Genomic DNA, 25,132 nt, shown 5'->3' on the forward strand with positions numbered 1-25,132 from the left:
CACTGTGTTTATAAGTTTCAAATGAAGTTATTCTACATAATTCCTTTCCTGAACAAGTTCACTGAAACACACACAGAAACATAACTTTATATTTCTGAAGTACAAGATTAATTGGTCACCCAGTGCTGGAGATTGATGTCCAGTGTATTGCAAATCACATATTTATATCACACAAACACGTCCTGAACACGTCATTCTTAACAATATTAGAATAAGTTTTGCTAATCACAATGACTCATCACCAAGTTTGGCCTTTTACATTTTTTTTCTATTGATTCTGTCTTCCATTCTAGCAAAGGTTACATTTTCTTTTCCTACCTCCAGACCTTTTGCTAAAGGCAATTGCAGAGGAAAAAAAGTTCTGTGCCAGACAGAATGAGGAAAAGTAAATGCAAACTTTAAAAAAACAATGTAGAGTTATTAACTCAAGAATAAAGTATATATATATATACTTTATATATATATAGTTATAGATATATAAGATATAATTAGATATAAGATATATATATATAAGATATAATTAGCCACAGAGGAATTTTCATCCCGTAGGAAATTATTTCACTTCAAAACCCAGGATTTTTTCCTACCCATATATCAAATCATCAGTTGACTCAGCGTATTAGCAACATTGCTGATAATCTCCCAGATTATGAAAAGAATTATCGATGAAACTTCTCAGTAATGTTCTATAAGCCTGATTCAGGCTGGTTTGAGTTCTTTTTTTTTTAATGTAATTTAATGCAGTATTGTTTTTCTTCTGTTTTCCTTTTGAAAGTGGCTTAAGATACAGTACATTGTGTTTGTTGTACATTGATTGGTGATTTGCTGTTAGTTTCTAGGTGCGTAATATTTTTATATATGTGCTATAATAGTATTAACAATTTATTTAGGACAAATACTGCTGTAGGCTTACAGTCAAATAAATGTAGAGTCCTATCCTTAGAGCTAAGTAACATAATGTCCTGAACTTGGAAAGGAATCATGTCAGTCAGGTTTACTTGTTGTACAGTGAATCCATCAGATCAATTAAAAATACTTCAAAGAATCTTCAGATACTGTATGTGGTTAAAGTGTACAAGCTTTTATATGTTTACATCTTTCTCTGTGTATTTCCATTTTTGATTACTAAAGATTCTTTATAAATTTGTGGAATCTAGATGGTGGAGGTTGTAAAAATGAATGGGTTTTGAAATCTAACATCCTCTTATATACAAGTGATTTACTGTGTATAATATTGGATATTCTGGTTGTTTAAACAGTACTATTTTATGTTGCAGAATTATCCAGTTAGCAATCACATTTTCATCTCATGCAACTTTTCATTTTGTGAGACCTTCTGCAGTAATCTGACTACTGCTGCAAGTTCTGCTCATAGCTCATGTAATGTGTGGAGTCAGACAAGCAGCAATGATGAAACAGAGCAGTGGGTTCAGCTCATGAGGCATGATGAAAATCGGTAAATAAAATTAAATAAAACCCAATTGTTAGTCTGCATTGTGCCAGTTTCAAAAAAATTCTCCCTTAAGAGCCAAAATTAATAAAATCTTATTTTGAATGCAATTTCCCACCTTCTGTATCAAAAGTTGACTCATAACTCACATTCTGCTGTGTTGAAAAATCTTGTTTTATGTTAAGTCCATTTCTAACTGCTGCTGTATACCCTGGCAGGACTGGAATGAACTCCAGACATTCAGCAACTGAAACATTCTTGGCTTAACACCATGTGCTCTGCTAACACAAACTGTGTCCAAATAACACATCCTGGTTGCCTGCATTCAGGACCATCTGGAGGACATGGCATCAGTTTGATGCGGGCTTTTAACAGTTTCACTTACATGGCAAACAAAGACAGTTTGGTGTGAAACTGTATGTGATACCATGGGTATATTTCTGGGTCTTGGTTTTGACTCCAGTCACCAAAAGGGTACAAGCACGGTAACCCAGCTTAGTCTGGAGAAGCTGCTGGGCATAACGTGACATTGCACCAAGTTGCACAGCGTGGTTGTGTCCACAGCTGATGTTTACTACACATCATATTGATCCCTACAGCTGTATTCACCTTAGTTTCATCAGGCTTGGAGGTTCATTCCACTGAGCTAGCAAGCTCAATATTAAGAATAAGTTAAGCACAAGTAGAGGTATTTAGGTTTATAAGGAAGACAGAATGGGTCAAAAATTTGTTACACCATGTGCTAATGAAGGTAAGGACTGAATGCAAGGCTGTCTTTGAACATTTAGCCTCATTAGAATATAAGGCTTCATTAGAATATAAGGTAGTTGAAGCCGGGTGGTGTTTAATTTTTGGACATTATTTCCTAATATCACTTATAAACTTCAGGTTTTTTCTTTTTAGCATTCATCTTATTTTCTATCAATCTTTTGTTATCTTTGACAGTGTTATTTTTCTTTATTATTAGAAAGGTAATGATATATGAAGTAAGCATACTCACTGTTCTTTCTCATGGACCTATGCCTCCATCTTTGAACTTATTTTCAGAAGGCATGGAAGAACATTCTTAACATTTTGGATTCCTTTTTTAACTGTTGCCTTCTCAAGACTAGACAGGCCGTGAAAGGCAGTACGTCTTAATAGGAGGAATATCTTAATGAGCTGTTGGAGATCACTCAACAAGTAGAAGCAAGGTATTTTGATCTCTTATTCAGGAATTTTTTTCTATGCAACCTTGTAAGAATATATTTAAGGTCCAATGTCTGTCAATAATTGAGTTAATATAGTTATGTTTTAAATCACAGATTAAAGGTCTTCCTTGCAGCAGTTGTATCTTTAGTCATGAGTGTAGTCATGTCCAATTCATGGAAGAGGAGAGGAAAAACACATCTGGATATGCTGAAGTTGTCTTTTGCATCCTCAATAGTAATTTTTCCAATCTTTTCATTTCATCCAGTTTCTTTGCTATTCCTTTAGATTTTCTTCATGCTGTTCAATACTTATGCATAAATTTATTGTTAAACTTGTGGATTGAGAGGTCCATGAAGTCAGTGCAGCTCACTGTAAGCTCACAAGTAGTACTTTGTATGTTTCTTGTGTGATTTAGGAATTCAACAAAAATTGTGTGAAAATATGTACTATGAAAAATTTGAAAAATATAAAGACATCAGATTACCTACAGACTCAAATCTGCATAGAGATGTGCATCAATTATCTAGTTCCAGAGACTCTGTTCAGTAAATTTACTATTTCACTACCTTGGAAATTTTGGAAAATTTGATACAGCATTTCTTCAGCCCTAGTGGATAGGAAAAGTAAGAAAAACAAAGCTAGAATTACTGGTTGTTTTCCCTTCTCACAGAGTGCAAAAGAATTTTTAATAGCGTATGTTTCTGTCCAAGGTGGGGGGTTTTTTGGTGTTTTGGTGGTTTGTTTGTTTTGGTTTGGTTTTTTTTTTGTTTTTTTTTTTGTTTTGGGGGGGGTTGTTTTTTGTGTTTTTTTTTTTTTAATAGATTAGGATGATGGATCATTTACATCTGGGAAAGTTTTTCAAATCTAATATTCTCAAAAATAAGATTTTAGGGGTTTTTAATTATTATTTTCTACCATTACTTTAGCATAAGCCCTTTTAGGTTTTCATCCTGCTTTCCTTCATTCAGTATTACTTTTGAATTTAATCAATGTACAGCATTTAATTAGCATTAAACCTCCTTAAAGATAATTAAGATGAAGAGCAAAGGTGATGTTGTGCTATTTATTGTGACACATGCCTCATTTTCGTTTACAACCTGGTATGTCTCTGCTTGTCAGTACTTTGTGCTTATTTTTAGTCTTTTTTCTGGACGTGTTCAATGAAAATATTATTTCAAGTAAAACTTCAAGAGGCAAACTGGATTTTGAAAAAGTTGCATTTATTTTTTCAGTGAACAAGGTTATATGCTCCGTGGCAGCCCAAAGTGCTTTTTGAAGTATTTTGGTTTTAGTACTGCTTCATTTTACACATAGCGACTATTTTAGAGCAGCCTTTCATAAGCACCTTTGTATAGGAGGATGTTGCCAGTAGGAGAAATTTTCACATAGTGTGGAAGATTTTACTTAATCTTTTTGTCATGTAGAGAGAATGTGATTTCATGAAAACAATAATAGATGTCTTGTCTTAAGGCTTAAAATAAGCCTTAGAGAAACAGGACAGACTTCTTGTCTCCAAATAGTTTTTCACTTTATTTCTAATATATTTCTGAACGGTATTGTAAATTCTGCATTGTATTGACACACCCTCTACAGTTTGATTTATGGAAAATGTACTTTTTAGTAATCACCATTGATTTTAAATTATAGACCATTGGTTAAAGCCAAAGTCTGTCATCACACACATGAAAGCATAGCCATGATGGCAGCAGCAGGTTTCCAGCTTATTGGTTTAGTATCCAGCATAATGCAGTTCTAGAGAAAATTCTCTGATTGTCCCAATGCTGTGCTTGTTTCAGTTCTAGAGTGCTTGGTATTGACCAAATAATGCTCCTTCTCTCATTTACTTATGTGGACAGCCTTGATTGGTTTTAGAGACTCTGCAGGCAGGATATAATTGCTTTGTGCTCTTAAACTATAAACTTTATTGGCTAACATACATGAGGTGGCTGGGGATATTGTAGTATTCATAACCCCTGTGGAATGAGCAATGGGTCTTTGGGTCTTTGTTGTCCTGGCAGTCAACAGTCCCGGGGAAGGGTTCATAGTTGTAGGTAAATAGTGCTTTCCCTAAATCAAGTATTTTTTTTCACTGTCCCATGCTCTGCCCACACACAGGTGCACAAGAAGCTGGAAGCGAGCATGGCCAGGAGAGGTGACCTGAACAGGCCAAAAAAACAGCCCATAGCTGAGAAATATTCCATACCATAGAACATCATCCTTGGAATATATGCTATGGGGAATTGACTGGGAGCTGCCAGTTGCTGCAGGGATGGACTGGGCATCAGTCAGCAGGGGATGAGGAATTGTTTTGTGCATCACTTGTTTCTCTTGGGTTTTATCACACACTGTCTCCTTTCCATTACTATTATTATAGTCTACTTCAATTATTAAACTGTTCTTATCTCAACCCATGAGGTTTTTTGGTTGTTTATTTTTTCAAGGCTTCTCCCTATCCCTGAGGTCTGGCATGGGGTAGAAGAATGTGTTTGGAAAGGAGGTTTGAGCAAGTGGCTGCATGGTAAATAGTTACCAGCTGAGGTTAAACCATGGCAGCTTGCTGATACAAACATACTTTAAATTTCTCCACTCACTTGAGTCAATCAGACACGGTGGACAAAGCATGCATTCTTGAGTTCATCCTTTTCTGCTTTGCCACAGCTGGAATTTCAAACTCACCCTCTTCCTTCTATCTCCAGTTCAAGGATGCTTCCACTTTTTTAAAAACACCCCAATGGCCCTAACATAAGCACTCAATTAAAAATTGTTCACATTTTTTCACTATTGGTGTATGTATTATTAACATCTCAACTAGAAATTTAGTATTGAGATGCCCAAGCTAATGTTCAGCACCTCTACCTGTGTAAGTACCCAGAACAGACAACTATAGAATTCTTTGTCACAGTTTTGAACTGCTTTAATTCCATTAAATTTCTGTATGTAGATGTCTTTTCTATACCAGCTATTACAAACTATATGCATATTTTTAAATACAAAGTAGGGTGAGAAGTGGGGTAAAGACCTCCAACGCAGCTTGTAACATGATTTTTAAAATAAATAGTGATTTATTTCCTTAGTATTGACTAATGAATATAATCTTTTATCTGCCAAAAGAGTGATGAAAATTTTCTCTTTTTAAAAAGTGCTATTTTATAACAAAGGTACATTTGTAGTAGCAACAGCTAAATTGCAGAAATAAGAACACTAGGCAGTCTTTTCTTTCTTTTTTACTTCTATTTTCTTTTCTCATACTACTGCCTTCGTTAACATTGATGGCATTCTTCTAAGCCTCAAGTTGTGAGGCTTAGTTTTTGAATTAATTAATGCATTTCATGAGATATAAATCCTCAAATTAAAAAAAAAAAATAAAAATTAGAGAATAGACCTCAAAAATGTCATTGTTTCTATCTATGGTGAGTTGTTTGAAGTTTCATTACAGTATTCCCATTAACACTGTAAGGCAGGAAACATGCAAATTGTAGACCAAAATAGTGTTGTTCTTAGTAACAAAATTAACTCAGACTCCATGTTAAAGAATTGTATTAATTTCTAGTCATAACCTCTTTAATTATAGTAGTCCCTGTAAATTTGCTCAGGGGGAAAGGAATTGCTAAGTAGTTTCAGAAACTCCTGTTTCCCTTTTGTGGAACAATAATGAAAAGTGTGAATCACATTTTCCACATAATTTAATGAAATCCTTCATTAGTGAGACTTGCCATTTGTATTCCATACTAAACAAGTTCTTTATGCTTGGAAGGTAGCTCTCTTAATTTGTTAGGAATCTATTACCTTTTTTGGATTAATACTGATTGCTGTGCCATTGGTATTTTCACAAATGAATCAGTTTCAAATGAGGATTACAAAGAGTGTGATAAACCAATTGCTGGAAGAGAATATAGCATTTTTTTTAGTACTACTATCAATTAAAATCTACTCCTTCTGTAATCCCACAGCTGAACAGACAGGAATGTTATTTATAGGAGATGCAATAATACAGGTCAGTAAACGTTCACTTTTATCCACAGACATTTGTTTCATGCTTGCTTTTATTTCAGTAACTATCTTCACAGTACAAATAATTTTCTCCTTATGGTATCTGTTTTTAGGTTAATGGTATAAATGTAGAAAGTGCTACCCATGAAGAAGTGGTAAGTCATTCCGCTTTGATTTTTTGTTGGTATACAGAATATCTTTATGTCCAAACTGCTCTGTCTCTGGTCTTGTTTCAAATGAATTTACTCCTTTTTACTTTAAAGACAGTGCTATCATCAGATTTGTAATATTCTTGATTTATAAAACTTTTCCAGTTATTTAATTCCATCTTGAAATACAATTTACTACAATGTTTGGTCTAACCAGAAACAAAATAACTTATTGTTTTACTGATTTGTTTCATTTATCAGACTGACTGTATGAGGACAAAGCAGTTCACGTTCACTCGATGTGCAGTGCTTTTCGGTCTGCAGTACAAGGCCATACAGATAAAAATTGTTACCCCCTGTTGCCTGTTTATTGGCAGTTATCAGTTGATTCACTGAAAACAGTATCTCAGAATAGCATCTGTAGCAACCATAAATGACATGGGCTTTCACAGTCTTATCAGCAAGGCAGAAATTACATGGGCAAAGCAACTAAACTGGCTTTTATTACTTGAAGGTGATCTCTCTAGGCCAAGATAAAGTGCAGCTGCATGATCCTGCAGTCCTTTTCTTGGTGTTGATTAATACCATCAAGCTGACTCTCTGACAGACAGACGCAGTAAAGCATAGTTAGATCTATTGTGTATTGGTGAACTGCCGTCCTGCTGCTTGTATTATTGCACAGAAAAAAATTTAAACTTCCAGAAAGTTACTCCTCACAAAATGGTAAGTTACTTCCCTTAAGGATTGTTTGTAAAAATCAAGAAGTGCTCCAGAACTGTCAGTGTAACACAACAGAGATGAGGAATGAGAGAGAAATGCATAGGGCTGTTCCTTGCCCTGTGCATGGGAATTCAGTTAAAGCATTGAGGAAAATTGCTAATACCAAAGCCTGTTACTATATTCAGAATGGGGTTAAAAGAATGTGTCAGGCAGTAGAGGGAAGAGTTGGTTCTATGAAATGAAGTGGGCTGTTGCCAAAGCTCCTGAGAGAATGGAAGATTTATTATTTCTTCTTTTACCAAAATCATGTCTTTGCATTTTTTTGAAATAGTGGTTGAGATAAAGTCCTCTTTATTTGAATATGGTGGAGTTTCAATTTGAAGGAAATGCTTTAAAAAAGGTTTGGGTACCAGAAACCCCACTGGAGAAGGTATATAACATATAAAGCTTGTTACAATATATTAAGCTAGTAATATAGTGATCATGGGTAGTTGTCCAGAAAGCAGTATGTTAAGGATGGCTCATCTGACTTTTAGAAAATCATACCTACATCTTCTCTCTCTGTAAAGGATGGCCTGTTTTCTAAATGTCACTCAGGTTAAAAGAGGGGTGCTCCAGAACTTCTGTTCAAAAGACCCTGATCAAAGAGGGTATTCTTAATCCACTCTGGGTTCAAGTTTACACAACTTTGTTAACATAATGCAATGTACTTAAAGTTAAGCCTGTCAATGGTTATTGAGTAATTCTTTGTATGCATCTGGCACCATGGTCTCTTATCTACTCAGTCATCTACTTCAAAGCGGGACTCCTGAAACACCATCCTGCAGTACAGTTTGAAGACATTCCTTGCTGCTTGCATTCTGGATGCAGGAGGCCTCTTTTGCAAACTCATGAGTCCAGGTGATGAATGTGTGATCCAAGGGACTGTGTACTGGGTCTAGGCTGAGACTACGTTAGCTCTCTTTGTAGCAGCCAGTATGGTGTACTTTTGTTCATGACTAAAACAACATTAGTAACATGCCAGTGTGTCTGTTATTGTTGAGCAGTGCTTGTAGGCCATCAATGTTTCACTTTTCTTGTTGCTGTGTCTGTCCCCGCACCGGGCGGACGCCGGCCTCCGGCTAGCTCTGGTCAGCACAGCTACAAGATGTTCCCAGTTCGGATCGGCACACAGGTTATTTTTACCTGCTGGCTCGGCTTCTCAGCAGCAGCTGGACTAAATAGTGTCGTGACAGCAGCGGCAGTAAGAAGAAAAGGATGGCTCTCAGTTTAGCACATTAAAAGATGTTTATTTAGGCCGAGCTGTGGGAGTCCTAGAGCTGGTCCAAACCTCAGGCCAGAGAGGCCAGAGAGCGAGAGAGCGAGAGAGTTTGAATCTCCCTCCTCCACCTTATAACTGGGGGAGGGGTTCAAGGGAGGTTACAACAAGACAACAAATCAGGGGATTCAGGGGGTAACAAGGTGTGCCCACCCCCAAGCCTCTGACCACTACAATCAAGGGCCATAGGAATTCCGCCCCAGGGGACCTATCACCTGAAGCCCTCCCCGAATGGTTTCGCAACCTTGGGAGGGGTCGAAGTGACAGACAGGCTGCCCCAGAGCGAGGGGGGACAGAGGGGATGGTCCAAGTCAGGTGAGGGGTGGGAGGACTGACACAAAACACCTTATTATACAGAAAACATAAAAGGGTAACAGAACTGGGGGTACAGTGAAATGAACCATAACATAAACTTCTTATAAAAACCTAATAAAACAGTTCTCGCACCTCCACACACTTTTCCTCAGTTTTTCCCCTCTGAGAGCTGAGAGCAGCCCAGAAGCTGGAAGGGAATACAGCCAGGAAAGCCGATCTGAACTGACCATACCATATAACATCATGCACAGCAGTAAAATTTGTGGGGAGCGTTTTCTGGAGGAAGCAGCCATTGCTCAGAGACTGGATGGGTATCAGGAGGTTGTGACTGAATTCCTTTGCATAATTTGTTTTGGGTTTTTTTACCTTTGTCTTTATTTAAGTTACTAAATTGTCTTCATTGAGAAACTGTATCATAAAGGTTTTCCTCCTTTGTTGTTCCTATTCTCTCTCACCCTACCAATGGGGGGGAATGGGAGTCAACCCACCACAGACTGCTACAAGTGCTGCTGCTGGCAAAGGTAGAGATTTGGAATTACTCCACCAGTCCAACTATAGTGACAAGCCATTAAGGGGCAGAAGCAAATATGTTTTTTACTTTTTTTGGTGTTGAACTGTTTTTCTTTGTTTGGTTGGGTTTTTGTCTTGTTTTAGTTTGATTATTTTCTTTTTAAAATTGTAACTCTTAATAAATGTTTTCAAAAATTTTCTTCCTGTTTTTATTCTGTTTGTTTCCCAATGGCATTCCTCGCTGTTCAGAATTTTTCCCTGTTTGTTCTTACTTTCTGCCATTTTAGAATGCCTGCTGGTTCACCCTTACAGGATGTGAGGAAGTGCACTCAGTTGGCACAAACTCAGAAAACCTTTATTTTACAAAACTCAAGCTTAAGTGTAATTGTATGTCAGAATGGCTCACAGGTGTTAAAGACTTAAAACCCACTAGGGTTAATACACGGGAGAGAAGGCTACAAAATCTGAGAACTTTGGGAAAGGAGTCCAGTTTGTTCTATCTGCTACCTACCCTCTTCCCTCCTGAGATGTTTACGTAGTTAGCTGGTCCTGATTGTACCAAATAGGTAGTTTTGTTTCTTGACCCTGAACTTCAGCAGTGTTAAATGGTGATTACTTCTCAACAAGCCAAACAATTAGCTACTCTGTCAGCCACAATTTACAACAAACTGGCTCTCCTGTTTTTCACTTCTGGTACTAGAACTTGTTTTTCTCCACAATTATTCAAGCTGCTACTACCACACATTAGTTCTGGCTAAGAGTATGGATAAAATAAATAATTCAGAATCAGTGCCAAGAAAAATTCTGCTCTTGTAGTAGGTAATACAATATGAATGCAGAAAATGTTAATTCAGAGATTAATATAGGTTCTGTATGGTATATCAGAGAGGGAATTTAATTTTCTTTCCCTGGTGGCTAATCAGGTTGTCACTGTGCATAACATGAAAGGAGCAGTCAGATCTCCTGAGCAGTGAGAAAGAGGGAATTAAAGATAAAGAGAATTTTGGTTGAAGCTCACAAAGGTGTAAAAGTACCACTTTGGTGTTCTTCTGGCTGAGACTTCAATTTCCAAGATATTCACAATAAACTGTGAAAGGAAATGGAACACAGGGTGACACTTTTCTGATTCAACAGAACTTTTTAGATTCATAGAACCACAGAATCATAAAATCGCATGTTTGGAAGGGACCTTGGAGATCATCTACTTCCAAGACCCCTGCCATGGGCAGGGACATCTTCCACTAGACCAGGTTGCTCAATGCCCCATCCAACCTGGCCTTGAACACTTCAGGAATGGGGCATCCTCAGTTTCTCTGGCAACATGCTCCAGTGCCTCACCACCTTCACAGTAAAGAATTTCTTCCCAATATCTAATTTGAACCTCCCCTTCTTGAGTTTAAAACTATTCTCCCTTGTCCCATCACTACATTCTCTTGTAAAAAGTCCCTCCTCAATGTCACTGAGACACACAAAGAAATCACACGCAGACAAGAGATTTTCACAGAGGTTCTTCTGATCCAGCTTCCAGCTGAAAGAGCGGAGAGAAGAGAGCCCCTTTGTTTATTCTTTTACTTTTTATACATTTGTGGGTCTAGCAGAAGATTGGCTTTTTGGGGTTTCCACCCCTCAGCCTCAGTGGCCAGACGAATTGTCCGTTACAATTGTTTTCAGGTTAGAAATATGCAAACAAAAGACAGAGAATGAAAAACAAAGGATTTGTTTATATTACTTCTGTGGGAAAGGTAGAAAAACTGCTCTAATATTCTACAGTAACTAAAAGATCTGACTCCATTTATGAAAATCAAAAGGCTAACAAAGAAACTCAGAAAAACCAGGGTAACACCTCAACTCTCTTCCAGACCCCCTTTAGGCTCTGGAAGGTCTCCCCTGAGTTTTCTCCAGGCTGAACAACTCCAACTCCCACAGCCTGGCATCACAGGAGAGGGGCTCCAGCCCTCTGAGCACCTTCACCTGATAATCACAGGGCTGAATACACATCTTGGCATTTTGTGATGTGAGTCTGAGTACTGTTCTCTCCCTGTTCTGAGTGAAAGAGGAAAATAAGATTGGGAAATATTTTTGTGAGTCCCTGAGGTAAGCACTGCCCTCTGCTGAAATGCACTAGAAGTACCTGTTTGTTTCCACCACGAGCAAATTGTGGATGTGATGAAAACCCATCACTGTTGCCTTTCAAAGGGGAATTGGACAGGGTACTAAATAATCTCATGTAGACTGTTTTTAACAAAGTCTATGATTAGTTAAAATGTAAGTATGTATGATATTAATCTTATTTCAAGTCTTAATCAACTGATTATTTCCATTAAATAGAAAATGTAGGAGAGAGTTTAGTTACGCAAAATTCAGTGTTTCGCATAATTTTTTTATTACTATATCTTATTCATGTATTTTATACTAAATTAGTATGTTTCACACATTTTTAGTTTTCCACACAAATGTTAATCTCTTTGAAATTTTGCTCATTGATCCAGGAAAGTACTTGGAAATATTTGTTTATTTTTATTTACAAATATTCTCACAGTAGGACATTGCTGAATAAATATCTATTAAAACTGATAATACATTCAGTGGGAATTATTTTAGATTTTCAGAATTTGAACAGTTTTTAGTAAATAGTAATTATTTTTTTCAAAATATTTAGTACTTCAAATGTTTACTGTAATGCTATTTAATATGTCATTGGCATGTCTGGCTGGCAGTGATGAACTTGTGTGTTCTTCATTGGGCTGATTAATTGAGATACAAGGATGAAACCCGAAAATTGCTTATCTTCTTTGAGATACTGAGATTTTATTTTCACTTGTCCTTTAATCCATCATCCATTCTATGTTAGCTATTTTGGAATTTAAGTTCTCTGCATGGTTTTCTGGAATTCAGTTCCAAATGGTGGAATACAGATTATGAATTTTATTCATATAATATCAGAAAAAAGATATCAAATAGAAGAATTATTGGAGAATACATAGCTAGAATAGGCAAATAATGGTTAACTACTCAACAAATATATCAAAATTAATAAAATAATAAAAGACATAGAGCTAGAGTGATGGATTAATAAAATAAAATCATAAAAATAATTATGAAGTATCTTGTCAGATGCTTGAGAAGTAGCAAAAATATTTTTATTTACAAATTTTACTTATACATATTACTGTAGTAATATCTATACTCATATTAATGAGTAGATTTTATAGATTTATGCTGTTATTAAAATAGTTAATCTTCAAACAAATTAAGATATATATTTTCAATGTGAAAATTGCAGTGCTGTGTTAGTTAAACTACAAGTTAATACTTGAATATGCAATTCATTAATATTTGAGGCAACAACCTTATGACATTTAGAGAAATGAAAAATAAAGTTTTTATTTGTTTTACACAGAAGTTTTAGAAACATGAGATTACTGCTAGAAATAGTAAACAATACAGACCAAAGTTCAAGGAATTTTTTGTTCAGCCAGATTACCCAGGTAGTTGCTACACTAACATGTATAGATCCCCTTACAGACCTACACATACTTCAGATCCAAGACTATTAACTTCAAATTATTCCTTGAATTTCTGCATTTTTTCCTGTGGTAAGTTTTTTGGCTTGAACATCCTTTTTCACCCAACAGAAAAGATGTTAAGTAAAAATGAACAGTGTAATTCAAGTATGGCAAGTATAAAATGAGAGCTTGACCACTTAAATGAGGGAAAAAATAATATTTTTCTATGTAGACAAACTGTGTATATTTCATTTCTTGGAGGTCTGTCTTAATGGTGACAAGATGAAACTTCACAGAACTTTTAGCAAGGCTCTGCAAGATTTATTTGAATAGTCGTCTTTTGTACTGCAATTTTTTTGTTTTCTCAGCATAGAAGAAATCTTCCCTTAATATTGAAAGGGTAATTCTACCAGATCCAGAAGAAATAGTAACTGAGTTTTTCTCACATCATGTGAAGATTGTGTCATTCCTCTACATGTCATGAAACCATTTGATTCCTTTCTTCAACTGCATGGCTCTCCCATCTTCTCGGTAATTCCCAGAGTTTGCTTTTAGATTGTTTAGATTGCTTTTTTTTTTTTTTTTTTTTTTCCTTAGATTGTTTAGATTATAGTAAATGATTTCTGTTTAGAGTTTAAGCCAAAACCTTTAGCATCTTGTACTTTTCTCGCTCTAGCTATTTTCCAACACTGACCTATATTGTCATTTGATATTCTAAAATAAATTTAGAGGGTTTTACATATTAATTTTTCTATGACTAGTTTCTGCCTAAGAAAGTTTCACTAGTTTTTGATTACACATATTGTCTTCCCAATATGGTGCTGTTATAATTTTCCTTAAATGGACAATTTGGGGCATGGAGTAAGTATATCTTGAGTGGCATAACATTTTGTTGTGCTCCAGACTAAGAGAGTGACTCCAGTTACACAAAGACATGTGAAAAGAAACAAAATGGTTAGAATCCATTACCTAGAAGTATTATTGACATGGAGCTTGCTGAAATTATCTCAGACTGACAGCTTGCTCTCTTTATTATTAGGAGATTTGTATTTGGGATCAGCCAAAGTGAACATATAGATTAGGAACCGTTTGTAGATTACTTTCAAGAAATGCACTTTGTCACACAGCTGTTCAAGAAACTGCATCATTTCTATAAATTGGTTTTCCTTGGGAAGCTCTTTAAACATGAAAAAAAAATGAGGTTTATATTTATTTAATGTGTTGTAATATATTTATAGGACTACACGCACCCCAAAGAAAAGTTATCAAGAAGATTTTACTTTCTTAACTTTAGTTTGGTAATCATTCTCAGTGTTCCTATGTCATTGCCTCAGTCAGTTCTAAAAGAATGTTTTAGTCATCTATTATGTGGACAGCAAATACCTGTTAATGCTGAATGTATATCTGCAGGAGAGCTGCATGCATCAAACCTGAGGCAGGAACTGGGTGAAGTGAACAAACTCCTTTATTGAGCAGCATTTATTAATGAGTTTAGTGTAGTCACTTTCATTAAGACTTACTGTGTACTTCAGAAAATTTGCTGCTGCTATATAGGTGGGCAGAAATAAACATCAATAGCAAGAACGCTAATATGTGCTGTTTGCTGAACATAGTTTTCTTTCAAGTTAAGTTTTTCTATAGAATTTCTTGAGCTACTTTCATGGAGATTTAGTCACAGCAGAAGAGGAGTTATCATGACAGTGAGACAAATAATTAAATGATTTTCACCTTGCTTGGTTGAAACCTATTTTTAACTTAATTTCTCCAGGTGATAATTTGTCATAAGTATTCTGTATCCCAGAACTGCATAAAAATAAAGCTACATAAAATCATCAAATTATAGTATAACTTTTAAATTTTGTGGAATGTACAATTCATCCTCATTGTTTCCAGATGCTCTAAGTGTGATTATTTCCTCACTGAATGCATCTGGCAATATTTCTCACTAGGAAACAAGTTATAGGACGCTTTTGGTCTCCAATGTCTTTCACATGCAAATGATAAATTCCTATGCTTTAAAACATGATTTTCCATTTAAAATTGCATTCATTTGCACCTTTACTCTGCTTTTGTAAGAGATAACAAAATTTCAGAGATTTTTTAAAAATTGAGTAACATATGTACCTGTGTAAAATGTACACCTCAAAATATTACACAACTTTTGTAATTGTGCAAACCAACTTTATTTCAAGCCCTAAATATGTTAAGGATGTATTCACAATTAAGTAGTTCAGCACTACTATTTTATCTCCATCATTTCACAGGAACTTCATTCCCTGTGCAAATACACAGGCATTACGAGCATTTACAATGTGCATAATCTCTAAGCACAAAAGCAGAATGACTATAATTAAACCGATGGAAGAATCCAGGTACCTCACACAAAGGAGCTCTAGGAAGAATTGAAATCTCTGTTAAGCTGTGGACACAAAATGTAGCACTTAGGTAAAGCACAACAGAGTGTGACTGGTCAGCTACAATTTTAAGTAATGACTAAGGGTACAAGGAGGTAAGATATTTAAATTTTATTTTTTTTTTTAAGGTGGTTCTTTTAACCCTTTTAAATTTCTATTTATTTCATTAATAAATGTTGAAAGATGTACAAAGGATTTATGAGACATTATACCAGCCGCTTTAGTCATAAATACTGGGACGCTTTCTTCCATCTCCTCCTCCTCCCACCTGTACACAACTGAGTACCATAGAGGTAGGTTAAATATGTGAACAAAAAAGGGGCTTGGAATAAGAACAAAGGGGTGTAAGCTATGTGTGGGTAAATCAGTGGGGAGGATGGGGGGGATATAGGTGGAGGTTTGAGACTAGACAACCACCGACGGCAAAAGGAAGAGTCTGCTCTCTTTCACTGGGTGGGATATAAGAGCTTTTATTCTCGAGTCCTGCCCTGCTTGGCTGGAGATCTCCCTGGTGGCTCACCGGTGCCAGAGAGAGCAAGACCTGCCCATATCTGGGCTTTTTCCCCAGGAGGCAGGGACAAGACACCATCCAATCAGGGATAAAGTGGGAGGGGAACAGGGTTGGGTTACAGCTGAGCAAGGACAAACCACGTGATTACAAATCTGATGAAACACAATATAAACCCAATTAATGCATTACAACATTTCCCCTTTTCTTATTAATTAAGAAAGAGGAAGGCTCGGTTCGTGGGAGATGGTCAGAGTTCGGACCTTGAGTATGTTTAAAGTTGCAGAAGAAAAATGACCTTTAGTGCAAACAAACTGTTTAGAAGAACACTGTTAAGGAATAATGGTAATTAGAAGGAGAAGGTTTGGCGCTTTCTCCTCCTCCAGGCAGCACTGGCCACTTGTGGGGCCTCTGCAGGTGGCTTTGTAGTTTTAGGGATGAAAAGTTTCACCCACTCAGCTGGCATTCGCTGGAGACCTGGGGCAGTGGACACATAGGCGTACCCACGACCCCAGGTGACCTGATCATGAGGACTTTCTGTTCCTCTGGTCGCTGGATCCTTTACTATCATATCCAGTGACTTTTGCTGAAAGGCAGAACTGGTTAAAGCAGGATTATTCAGTTTAAGGTTTACATTTTCTATTTTTTTTGAAAAATTCCCTTTGAACCTTTGAGACCTCCCACCCCCATTGTCCCAAAAGTCCAGAAATTGCTTCTTTAAAGGGCATTGAGATACCCAATGTCCAGCCTGATCGCACAGGAAACACATTCCTCTCTTGGGTGGTGGCCGTGGCACAGGTACAGGAGGCACGGTGTCTGCAGCAGCAACTTTTTGTGGTGGCTTGACTCTGGAATTGTGGTTTTGATGAGCTGTTATGAAGGGAATCTTCCTGGCACACACCTGGAGCATGTCATGTAAAGTTGGAGCTGGTTCTATGGACAGGCTGAGGATGGCTGCCTTGCACTATTCGTTTGCATCAGCCAGAGCCATCTCCTCCAGGACCTGTTCCTGGGTTCCCTTATTCTTAACCTGTAACTCGACAGCTCGGGTTAATCGCTCCACAAATGTTATCAAAGGTTCTGATGGAAGCTGCTTTATTTTACTGTAAGGTTGGAAAGACTTATTGGGCTGGGCTGCTAAATGAATTGGCAGATTCTTATTATCAACAGCCATTTCAGGATTTTGTCAAAGCTCCGGAAGTAAATCTTTTTGGAGGTCAAAGGGAACTGTAGTATTCCTTGCTAAATTTGTTTTTAAATGGTTGCAAAAGTATTTTCTTTCATATCAAAATTTGGCCTGAGCATTGCATAAACCCTGAATCGTTTGTTGGGGGAAGGGGTCCCAGTTACTGTGGACAGCACCCCCTCTTTTTGATTGCTGATATGTGAAAGGGGTAGCAGAAAAGCTGGGATCGCTTCCAGGTTCCTGGCTCCCCCCCGCCCCTCGCTCCGGGGCATGGGAACTGGGACTGTGGGCAGGGAAACCGTGGGAACCAGGGACAGGGAGGGGCTGGAGGCTTGAGTCACATGGGGAGGAGTCGGAGGGCGAAGTTTGAGGGTAGGGGGCAGAGTCAGAGGAGAGGGCAGTGCTGAGGGCAGCACTGAAGGGAAGGAGGGGTCTGGGGAGAAGAAGGGATTGCGGGAAGGACGGACAGACAAAGGAGAGACTCCATGGCTCAGGAGCACATGGCTTTGGCCATTTTGGATAAAGGAATCCCCTCCATCTTGTGACTCCCCCCACCTGGGAAGCACTGAGACAGGAGGTTTGAGCACTCAGACTGCCTGAAAAGGTACAAACTAGGGAAAATCCACAAAGAACTGGCTTTTTTCCCTTTTCATTTTGCTTTTGCAATGCAAACTTAATTTTTAAGCAATAAAAAGCAAAATTGGCATCTTCTTTATTATTAGAAGAGCCAGATTCAACTATTTTTTTCGTTATAGCCTCCCAAAATTCTGGGAAGCTTATTTGCTCTAATGATACATGTGGAAACTGAGAAAACAACCAGAGAGTAAATTTTTCAGCTGTTTCTTTGAACAATGGGTCTCGCCATCATCCAAGGCACTTAAAATTTGGTAATAGACTCTTTCTTGAGACACAGACAGCCTAGCACCCATTTTTGGCTCAGATTTTAAGTTTCTGTGTCCCCTTTAACTGTGACTGAGAAACTGAAAGGAAAAAAACTTGCTGATCACAAGAAATTCACAGTATAAGTTGTACGTAAGTATTATTTCTCTTCAAAAAGTTATTGGCTTAATGGGAGTGTGATCTACATAAGTGAATAGATCTTATAGGTATCACTAATATTTCAGGCTCATTTGTTCAGCTGCTGAGTGGAGGATGAATAATAGCACCTTCTCTTTTTCCTTATTGTAGAGAGCAGACAAAAGACTCATAGAGCAGGAGTGTATTCATACACTTCAAATGGCAAATAAGCTAGCACATTGGGTCAAAAGTATTAAAGGACTGGATTAGGAAATCAAAGGGTTGTGTTGGGGGGTTTTTTTTGTGTGTGTGATATGATATTAAGCATCAAAAAGTCTAATAGAAAAAGTATAGCCCTGTATTTAAACAGGTATGGCTCTAACTGTAATCAGTATTCTGAGGGAAGAGAAATTAAGTCAGAAGATTGTAACATGACAATGGGATTTGAATGATATTCCCCGTATCAAATAGCATGGTGTTTTCCCAGTACAGGAAATTTTTAGTATTGAATAAAATAACATGCTTTATGGTGATCTGTGCTGAATAAATATTAGTCTATACAGTACCAAAATTACAAGGCATCGTGGACTATGGTCCTGAGACAGTACGCAGAAATTTCAGGTATGAGACTTTGCCTAAAAAAGATTTCTCTCTGATGTGTGCTGAATATTGCAGATGATTTGCTGGTTTATGGTGATAGTAGCACTTCCATGTCTGCGGAACTGGGGAAACAGAAGCATTAAGGGCTAGCATAGAGAGGTGTTACTACTATGAAATAGTGCTGAACTTTATCCATAGGCATTCCTTTTATGCTTTTATGTTCATCTACATGCTGTAAAGAGTTGAGTAAAGGAGAAATGTTTTTGTTTTCTAGGTGCCCCAGTCCTTTAAGTCTGAAAGGATGAATATATGAGTGATTATAAATAAATTCTATGGCTGATTCAAACTGCAGGGCACTCCATTGAACTGATTACTCCATGGGTCTTCTGGGTTGTACTTCAGCAGTTAATGTGTAGGCAACAAAAGCACTTCATGATGCTTCCTATCTTTAATCCTGTATTAAGTTTAGATTAGCCTAGAAGACCTAAATCAAGGGGATCATTGTGGAAAAGTTTGTTGTGTTGTGAGAAAAAGAAGAAATGTCCAAATTGTTAACAATTTCTAAATCAGAGAATGCAGCATATGACCTGCTGGGTTTGACAACTCCAAAACCTTCTGGTTTGGTTTTTTACATTTGGTAGCATAAGACAGCCTTCATTAAATATTGCCCATCCTTCAGCTGAAGTTACCTTCATCATAATTTTATACCATTGCCATTACATAATGGCAGGGGGTTTTGGCTGATACCTCTCTCCTCAGAAACTTCAGGTCAGATAAAATCTGTTTCTGAGAGCTATGCAGTTATGTTACAGATACAAGCAAACAAAGAAAATTGGAAAGTAATGGCTACATGAAAACCTGCATTTAGTCTTTTTAGCTCAATCTGTACTCATTTGAGTTTGTACAAACTCAACCACTTGACTATCATCTACAAAAGATTTCTAGATATGAACCTGCAGGGTTGGATGTTCCAATTTCTTTGCTTGAAAAGGACTGCATTTAGGACAGAAATGTTTGCAATTCTGTGAATACTGATTCCACTTTAACATATGCATTTCTAGTTACATGTAGTCAGATATGTGTATCTGTTGGGAGTTTTTGATACCTGAGACAATACTTTCTTTTTACAAGTAATGCATAACAGTAGATAAGGAATAAAACATACTGCTTGTTCTTTGCTTTTGAGTTCTGTGGCTTTGAACCCTTTTTATTTATAACGCACTGATCACAGTTGAGACCGACCTGCATTTCCAGAGAGAAGTCCCCATAATGCTCTGATATTCTTGGGATTTTTTGAAAATGGAAATGTTACTATCTCAGGAATGGGTCTTCATGCTTCAGGTAATAATTATCCTTAAGCAAATTTATTTAAACTGTAATTGCTTCAGGGAACAGCTGAGTTGACTCAAAATTTATTTTCCAAAGCACAGTATGTAACAGTGTCTTTCATATTCTGGATAGTTTTTGCAAGAATTGTTTACACAATGCTAAATACACACTAGAGTGTGTAATTAAATAGAAAAAGTCATGTACACAATAATGAAAAAAAAATAATTCCTTTTTTTTGTCCATAATGTCTAGTATTATTTGTTTAAATTGATACTAAAGCTGTCTGTAAAAATGTCTTTTTCTGTATTTATAGGCAGAAATTGGAGAAAAAGTGAAAGTTGAGTAAACTAAGAGAAGTTACTATTTAGTTTAAATCTGTGAAAATTTCCATAAGCTGCATTGACTGTCATTTTTCCTGGTAAATTTGTATAAATTGTTCAGACACAAATGCTAGCTTTGTATTATCCAGCTAAGCATTTTGAAAGAGATCATTGCTCACTGAATAGTGCAAAGTAAAGGAAGAGAAGAATCAAAAGTATTTCTTTGAAACCACTCCATATTTGACCACTGGAAAAGAGACAAGTATCAAGAAATCATTGTTTCTTGAACTAGCTTAGTTCTGCTTCATGGTCTTCCAATATGAATTGCAATCAATTTTAATTTTAAAAAGTATTTTTAAATACATTTTGTGTCAATTGTTATTTTAAAGTCTACTTGTACTGCAAGGTGTCTGTTCACACATCTTCCTAGCTTACTCATAAACATATAAGTACAATACCAGATTTTTTAGCCCTGTTCTTATGCTTTGAGTTGAAACTGCCAAGTTTCCTGAAGTGCCTCCAAGTATACTTTTGCCTAGGAGGCATTTTAAGTGTTAAATAGTTATTGTTCTTTCTGAAGACTGAAGAATTTTTCAAATTTTTTAGTTCTCTAAATTTCATTGGTTGGTTAGGGTTTTTTTTTACTATTATGTGTTATGGTCTAATTCTTCATATATTTTACTATATCTCGGTTGTTTGCCTGCTCTCTTGCAGGCTTGTACATAACTTTCCATCCAGATACTTATCAAATCCAAGACTTGCACTTCAGGTGACTTTCAAGTGTTTTGTTTGTGAAATGCTTGTACCTCAAGCTCAGGCATTCATCAGGTTATTCACTTCCTTCTACTTCAGAATCTTTGCTTCAGACTTTTAGTCTGAGTTAGGTACTTAGATATTCTTCAATACATGCAAGATAAGATTAACTTCATCTAACTTCATATGTTTAAAGTGTAAGGTTATCATCCATCATCATCTCATCCATCATATGTAGAAATACATATCTGTGGATGAGGATTTCTTTGTATCATAACATCTTTACTGATTTCTAGAAAATCTATTAGCAAATACTTTAAGTTGAATCTTTTAAATGGCCAAAGTGAAATAATTTGACTTCCACACTCAGAATAGATATTGGCTAAAGGGCCATGTGGGTAAATTCATTCATCAAAAACATTCACTTTTCCAATTTTAATTGCTGTTCTTAATAAGACAGAACCTGCTTCAAACAGCCTTTAGACAAAACCTTGTCTAAATCTCTGAGCAGTGTGAAAATTAATGTTCAGGCATGTTTGAAGATTTAGAAGAAATCACAGTAAACACAAGGAACCAGAATTTTAAAAGAATGGACAGCAGCTATGCATTGTGCCATTGGCTTGTCTGCTTAGAAGTATATAGCATTTCCCTAAATTGTGTGTTGACAGTAAAAATGAGACGACAAAGGTCATTAGATTTTCCTAAAATATGAGTCATATTTTTCTCTGCAGACTCTTTACTGTAGTTAGTTGAGATACATCCTACTTATATATATTTTAATATCCTATTATATATCCTATATAATATTTGTAACATTATCTCTGTTCTGTTCTTGAAAAATGCATGTGAGAAAGAGAAGTATAACAAACCCTAGATTGATAAATGCACTCAGAGACATGCAAAACCTGCAAACTGGAGTTAGCATGAAAAGCAACATTTCAGCTGCAGCCCTTTTTTCCTTTTTATATATATATATGAACACAAGTAAGTGCATAAACACACACACAGAATTAGGTGTACTAAATGCATTTAATCATAATTTTTTTAAAAAACCACCAAAACCCACTAACTTTTGCAATCCTCATTTTATATTATTATTACAACAGTGTAACAGTGAATATCACTCCAAAGGTACTGGATTTTTCTTTTTTGGACTTAGTGGACTTTTGCAAAAGCTTCAGCATCACAGAGCAGTGCATTTTTTAGTGACCTTCTGACTGTTAAGACCTTCTTGTGATCACTAACATTGATTGAGTTTTGTTAGAATGTGTGTGGTTCAACACTCTGACCTCTTCAGGCACTACCCAAAGAATACTAAGCAGATTTAGGAGAGTATGATATGGGAGTGTGACAGAGAGTGTGAATATCTTTTAAAGTAGTACTGATGCTCAGAAATTTTAAACCAAATAATTAATATTAGAGTTATTTCCTTCTCAAAATATAATTTGAAATAAAAAATGAAATCTCATAGATTGAAACGGTTTCTAGTCTACTGTTTAGTTTCATTCCAATAGTTTTTGTATTTAACTTCATCAAATTTGACTGTCTTCCAAAAGTACATTAGGCAATATGTCTGTCATGCTGTCCCCTCTCATCACTTGACAAATATAAATGTTTGTGTGCAAGCATTATTTGCTTAATTAAGAGGAAACATAGTTGTTCCTCTGTTTGCGAAAGGTCTATTTTTAATTTCAGAAATTAAAATTCTTTCTTGTTATTCCAAAGCTAAAATTAAAGTACATCACTTTTTTTGCTTATTTGAAAAGGCAATTGTGAATAAAAAAAGTGGGTTCTCAGTATGAATTTTATTTGGTTTATATTTCTTCCCATTAGATATATCAGGACATTATCATGACTATGTTTAAAATTTGTTGGTTTTGAAATTTTCTATTTAATTTTTCAAAACACTCTTTTTTCTGTACTGATTGTGAACCAAAGTTGGCATTTTTAATAGATTTACCATGCAATGAAAAGTAAAATAGTATTACAAGTACAGCAGCACTTGGTAACAGGATCTTGTATTTTTTGCCAACTGTGACTTCTCCCTGCCCTGACACTCTCTGACATTTTTAATTTGGAAGCGAATATATTGGGGGCCCTATCTTTGTAACAGTAGAGTGAGACTAGCAAAGCTACCAGTCGTCTTTGTGTTTATTGAGTAATAAGCAATGTCTAAACTAGGAAATATGAAATTTCCTGCAGGAAATAAGGGGCAGAGGATTTCAGGAGACCATAGTTTTCTTGCACCTTAGGGTTTAAGAGACACTGGTTTGCTTTGCTGCCCTAACACACTTATGTATGACTTTGAAGAAACATGCAAAGTTTGCTACACTGTCATTCTTGTTTGCTCCTGTTGTGACCATCTTCAAATGGTTTAGTCAAAAATCAGTGATTGTATTATTTTTCTCCACCATGTTTTTCCCAACAATGAGACCTCAGGTTCTCTTACAGTCAGTTTTCTACAAAAGTGCAACACTCAGATTTCTGGGGTTGAGTAGGTAGCACTGGCTGTTGTATTTTTCATAGTAAATAATTTAAAAGCAGATGGAGCTGGGGGGATGGGGGGCAGAAGAAAAAAAAAAAAAAAAAAGAAAAAATATTCTTAGATTCCATCAGACATACTTACTTTCATGTAAGTGAAAACATCAGTCTCTGGTGTAAGCATTATTTTAGGTACGCAAGTGGAAAACTTAAAATGTTTGATGTAATCCTGCATCTCATGTTGGTGGCCAATATGGCAATGTGTTAAAACAGTGGCCAGGAACAACAAAACCACCAGCTTCCTCCCAGTACCTTAAACCATTAAATGCATCTATATAAGTCAGTTTGCTGCAGTTAGTTACCTTTCTCCTTGGTGGATGAATGCTCTGGTTGTGCGCAGATTAGAGGCCACAAGCTGTAGGATCCATTTCTGACAAACTGGATCAGGGATATGCAGACCCTGTGTGTACAGGTCACATGCAAATCAAATACAATACCTGTTTCCTGTGAGTCATGGATAAGAAACTGGGGAATACCTCTGCACTGCAGTAGGAACTGAATTCCATCAGAGATATTATTTATAGTTCAGCATTTAAAATAACACTTTATGTGGTGGTGTGCTATGCCTCAAAGTGAATTCTGATGCTTTAAAACGTCTCTGTGTGTGTGTGTTCCCTTTTGGTTAACAAGTGCTTACAGACAATAAGGACACAAAACTAGAGACTATATTTGAAACAGAAAAGTGTGCTTAATTTGTTACCGAAAGCAATCAACCCAAATACTTAATATCAAGATGTGTATGATGTATTAATATATTTCCACGTGTTTTTCTGTTTGTATGCAGACAAAATTATGTCTTATTTCTAAATAAACACATATTTCCCTGCTACCCTATGTCAGTTGTATAAATTCAGTTAGTGGAAGTTGTGTTCAGTTGGTATGTAATACCAACTGGTTTTCAGGTTGACCAGCAAATTATTTATTCACATTGATCCACTGGTCTTGCCTACTCTTTTCTGTTGTTGGTGTGGCTTGATCCTCAAGCTATTCAACATACTAAGTCAGAAATACTTACACTGAGTTTGTTACAGATCAACAGGAATGTTTATCTCAGTGTAAGTAATGATGGTTCTTTAGTTTAAAGTAGTTGTTGTTTTTCACACTGACAGGTGCACCTACTGCGAAATGCTGGCGATGAAGTTACCATCACAGTTCAATACCTCAGGGAAGCTCCATCATTTTTAAAGCTCCCATTAGGTAAGAGAAAATTAGTGAATAGGAGTCATTTGTTTTCCTCTTTGTAATATTCTTGTAATAAGCTGACAGTGACAAAAATAGAAATTCAATCTCTGAGTGCTCTATAGGAAGAAATAGA

General features: G+C 36.4%; 1 protein-coding gene across 1 annotated transcript in view; it reads left to right on the forward strand.

The window, feature by feature from the left end:
• The window catches only part of SNTG2 (syntrophin gamma 2), a 145,850-nt gene that overhangs the window by 34,025 nt on the left and 86,693 nt on the right, over positions 1 to 25,132 (forward strand). The window contains exons 7-9 of the mRNA XM_040058173.1: positions 6,592 to 6,635; positions 6,745 to 6,786; positions 24,927 to 25,014. Of these exons, the coding sequence (XP_039914107.1) occupies positions 6,592 to 6,635; positions 6,745 to 6,786; positions 24,927 to 25,014 (174 nt within the window). The remainder of the gene's footprint in view (positions 1 to 6,591; positions 6,636 to 6,744; positions 6,787 to 24,926; positions 25,015 to 25,132) is intronic.

Source organism: Hirundo rustica, chromosome 3, assembly GCF_015227805.2.
Source record: "Hirundo rustica isolate bHirRus1 chromosome 3, bHirRus1.pri.v3, whole genome shotgun sequence".
Lineage (NCBI taxonomy): Eukaryota > Metazoa > Chordata > Aves > Passeriformes > Hirundinidae > Hirundo > Hirundo rustica.